Consider the following 4,467-nt stretch of genomic DNA (forward strand, 5'->3'; position numbering starts at 1 on the left):
GGGACGGAGGCAGGGACAGAAGGTGCCGGTGGGCTGCTGGAGCAGCCTCCTCTACAGCACTTCATGCTGCTGCTGAGTCGCCTCACTCACCACCTGTGGGAGAGAGGCACCGTGAGACGCCGTGCAATGCCACAGCAGAGCCCCGAGTGCGGGACCAGGCGCCGTGCTCGGTCCCCTGCCTCCCAACCACCCTCCGGTGCCGCCCTGCGCTCACCTCCCCATCACGGGTTTCGATGGTTTTGATCATCACGGTCTTTTTGGTGTGCACCTCCGAGCCCCGCTGCTCTGGGCTGGTCTCTGCAGGGGGAGGACACAGGGGATGGGACCACCGGGACACACGGCATGGGGACACAGCATGGGCCTGGGGTCACTGGGGAACTTCAACAGCCTTGGTTTAACCCCCTCCAGCTCACAGCAACACCCAAACAAGTGCTCCCACAGCAGGGGCTCTGTGTGGCACCCGTGTGTCCCCAACCTGCCAGCCTGGCTACAACCCCCCAGGAGGGACATTTGCCCCAAAAGTGGGGAACTCAGAAGACTCGTCCCAGCTTCCCCTCCTCATGGAGTGGTGCTCACCTCGGAAATTGAGTGCAGAGGCAAAGGTCTGGTGCATGGGGATGCTGATCCTGTGGGAACACAAAGGGGAAAGCTTAGTGCCAGCCAGCCCTAGCCCTCAGGTGTGTGCTCACAAAGTTGGACCCCTAAAAAACCACTGACCCTGCTGTTCCCCCCAGCTTGGCCTGCCTCCCTTCCACTCACCGGTTCTCCTCGCCTTCCAGCAGCTTGCGGTATGTGGCGATCTCCACATCCAGGGCCATCTTGACATTGAGCAGGTCCTGGTACTCACGCAGGTGCCGGGCCATCTCATCCTTCAGGTGCCGGATTTCCTCCTCCAGGCGGGCAATGGTGTCCTGGTACCCACCGGCCTCCCCTGCAAAGCGCTCCTCCATCTCCCGCATCTGGCGCATCAGCGAGTCGTTCTGGAGAGATGGGGTGCTCAGTGAGGGGGGAACCCAGAGGAGCCAGGGGTCACCTGGGGTGGGGACTGGGGATGCCAGGGCATCCTGGGGAGAGCCATGATCAGCCCTGGTCTTGGTCCAGCTGAGGTGGGACCATGATGGGTGACTGTCACACACCACACCTGCCCAGCATTGGGCAGCAGGGTCTGATGGGGGCAAGCTGGGAACGTACCAGGCAACCCCAGCACCCTGGTTCCCAGGCCCTCCAGCAAAGCCATCCTGCCCCAGGAAAGAGGGCACAGAGAGCTGCAGAAGGATGGGATGGCTGCCTGGGGGTGGCACTGGTGGCTGCTGGCTGGCTCCTGTGACCATGACTGTGCCAGAATGGGACTGTTGTGCCCTGTTTGTTCGCAACCACCTTGCCAGCCTGCAACCAGACACCCCAAGCCCTGTGCCCGCCTGCCTGGAGCCTCCCAGGCTGGGTCACATTTTACAATCTGCACTTTGATTCCAGGACTCTGCCAAAACACTTTGCAGGAGCTCAGGCCACTGCTGGGGGACATGCAGCCCAAATGTGGGGTACAAGGCCCCTCACAGTAGCAACTGAGAGAGCTGGGAAGAGGCCCCCACCCCAGAGATGTCCCAGAGGTCCCTGAGCAGCCTTGGAGCAGCAGGTCCCTGCAGGGAAGCTGGGGATCTTCCCAATGCTGCCCTTAGCTCACCGTGCCCTTGAGGGCATCAATCTCGCAGGTGTAGGACTGGATCTGGTGCCGGTACTCCAGCATCTCCTGTTTTGCCTGCCTTAGCGCATCGTTGTTCTTGTTGGCTGCCTGCGTCAGATCAGAGACCTGGGGAGAGACCATGGTCAGTGGGCACGACCACCGAGATGGAACCCGCTGTGCCAGGGCCAGCCCGGAGCCCGCTGCTCCCACACCTTGGACTTGTACCACTCCTCGGCCTCGGCGATGTTCTTGGCAGCAATGCTCTCATACTGAGCACGGATGTCCCGCAGCGCAGCTGTCAGATCAGGCTTGGAGATGTCCATCTCCACCTGGATGTGCTGCTCCTGCAGCTGTGCTTGCAGCTCCCGGATTTCCTGCGTGGACAAGGTCACATCTCAGGGCACCCACTCCATTTTCCCTGCCCCATGAGTACCATTGGAAAAGGGGGCCACTTCTGCCCTACCTCTTCGTGCACCTTCTTGAGGAAGGCGATCTCCTCCTGCAGGGACTCGATACGTCTTTCCAGGTCGATGCGTGCCAGTGTGGCTGCATCCACATCCTGGGAGGGACACAGAATGAGGGATAGTGGGGGGTTGCAGGGAGAGCACGAGGGCTGGAAGGTGCAAATCTGTGTCCAGGACCATGCCCTGGTGCTGGGGCCAGGCTGCTGGGGGGAGATGGGGGTAGGAAGGAAGGTGGTGTTCCCATGCCACACTACGGGGACAGGTACTCACAGCTCTGAATGCAGCAAGGTTGTTCTCAGCCTCCTCCTTCAGCTGGATCTCCTCTTGCAGCCTGTAGGCAGAGAAGGGAGGCTAGGGGGGTCTGGAGGAAGCTCTGTCCCTCCGTGGTGATGTCCCCCCAAGTTGTCCTTAAGCCCAGCATGACCCAGTAGGAAGAAAACAGATTGTCCTCTGTTCCCGGCAGGCAGCAGAGGACTGGCGGGGGGCCAGGGGCTCTTCCTCCCATTCCCTATTATAGTCAACGCCGGAGACATCACAAAGACATGAGGTCAGCTCAGTGCCACGCGCACTGCCCCAGCCCTTATAGGGGAGAGTGACCAGCAGCTGGGGGGACAGTGTGCAGGATCTGGCACAGGGGGTCCAAGAGACAGCCACCGGCTGAGCTATCCCAGGGAGAGCAGGAGCACAGAGAGGTCTCAGCAATGCTGTGGGATGGGGTGTGAAGTGGGGACTCCTGTGGGGGAGGCTCAGGTCAGGACTGGAGATCCAGACTTGTGCCAGTGGAGGGGACAGTCCCGCAGGCTGCATGCCAGTGGAAAGGCAGCGGGGAGGAGACGGAGGCGCCCAGGTTGTGCTGGCACATGGGGTGGCAGAAACCCAACACCCATTTGTTCTGCACCCTGCTCCTCCCCTGTCACTGAGAGTTCCTTCATCCCACCACCCCCAGCTCCCCAGCATCAGGGAGGACCTCAGTGCTGGCTGGCTGTGGTGATGGCTGGGGTTACAGAAGGAGGCAGCAGACTGTGTCACCCCCAGGGGATGGTGTCCCCAGGGCACAGGGTCCAGGAGGGAAGGTGCAGACCATCACCAGAACATACAGCTCTCCTCGAATATCTACCCCTACTGCCAGGTTCCCCACGCTGGTCAGTCCCTGGGGGGGTCCCTCAGCCTGTCCACCCTTGTGGATAATCCCCACAGGTGTAGGACTGGATCTGGTGCCACAGCTCTTCCCCAGCATCAGCCAGGTCCACAGCATCTCTGGGGTCTCCCACTGCCCACAGGGCACCATGGACACTCACGGCAGGCCTGGAGCATCCCTGGCCTTCAGAAGTACAGCCACTTCCTTTCCTCCCTCCTTCACATCTGGAGCTGATGGAGCACCCTCCTCGGGTTATCTGCCCCCTCACTTCTGCCTGCCTGACTGCATCGGTCTGTCCATTGATCCCACAGAGCTCAGCTCACCCATGGGCCCAGCAGCCCTCCCCAGTGTGAGCAGAGATGGGGACCCCGGGGTGAGGTGCACTTCAATCTCCCAGTTCTGTGTGTCCTGTGGTGTTACAGCCCAGCCTCAGCCCCACAGCAAGGGAGGGCATAGGGGACACCCCTGCTATGGGAGCTACTCTACCCTCTGCGTGCTGCCTCAGTAACCAGAAAGTGGTCAAGGGGGAGAGAGTACTGGGGTCATTATGGGCTCTGAGTGTGAGGCACAAGGATAGCAGTAAGCAACCGAGGGGCTGCCAGAGCAAGCTCTGCCCCTACCCACCCCTAGGGATGGAGATGCACGGATGGATGCCCACAGGGACTCTCCAGGGCCCCCCCACTCACTTCTGTTTGAGCTTCTGCAGGTCATCAAGCAGGTTATCACGCTCAACTTCCACACGAGCCCGCTGGTTGGTGAGCAGGTCCACCTGGCGCCGGAGCTCCCGCAGCTCCTCCTCGTACATCTCGGCCACGCGGGTGGGCTCCTTGCCCCGCAGGCGGTTCACTTCAGCCACCATGAGGGCATTCTGCTGCTCCAAGAAGCGCACCTTTTCGATGTAGTTGGCGAAACGGTCATTGAGCTCCTGCAGCTCCACCTTCTCATTGGTGCGGGTCTGGAGGAACTCCTGGTTCATGGCATCTGCCAGGCTGAAGTCCAGCAGCTCGCCAGCACCCTGGTAGGCACTTTGGTAGGAGCGCAGGGGTGTCACACGGGTGGTGCGGAAGGTGGACACGCTGGGGACGGCCGAGGTGCGGGACACCTGGTAGACGCGGGAGGTGACGGAGCTGCCGCTGCTGCCCTTGCCCCCGAAGGAGGCACGAGGGACGACTGGGGAGCCGCCC

At 61.5% G+C, this 4,467-nt stretch overlaps 1 protein-coding gene across 1 annotated transcript; it reads right to left on the reverse strand.

The window, feature by feature from the left end:
* Positions 1-4,466, reverse strand: DES (desmin; the record flags this gene model as incomplete). The annotated part of the gene is made up of 9 exons (XM_008628677.2): positions 1-93; positions 215-297; positions 577-626; positions 760-980; positions 1,682-1,807; positions 1,894-2,055; positions 2,145-2,240; positions 2,416-2,476; positions 3,970-4,466. Coding segments are annotated over 9 exons (1,338 nt in total), but the record flags the coding sequence as incomplete, so codon positions are not given.
* Position 4,467: the final 1 nt, after the last annotated feature.

Source organism: Corvus brachyrhynchos, unplaced genomic scaffold (genome assembly GCF_000691975.1).
Source record: "Corvus brachyrhynchos isolate BGI_N302 unplaced genomic scaffold, ASM69197v1 scaffold490, whole genome shotgun sequence".
NCBI classification, from domain to species: domain Eukaryota; kingdom Metazoa; phylum Chordata; class Aves; order Passeriformes; family Corvidae; genus Corvus; species Corvus brachyrhynchos.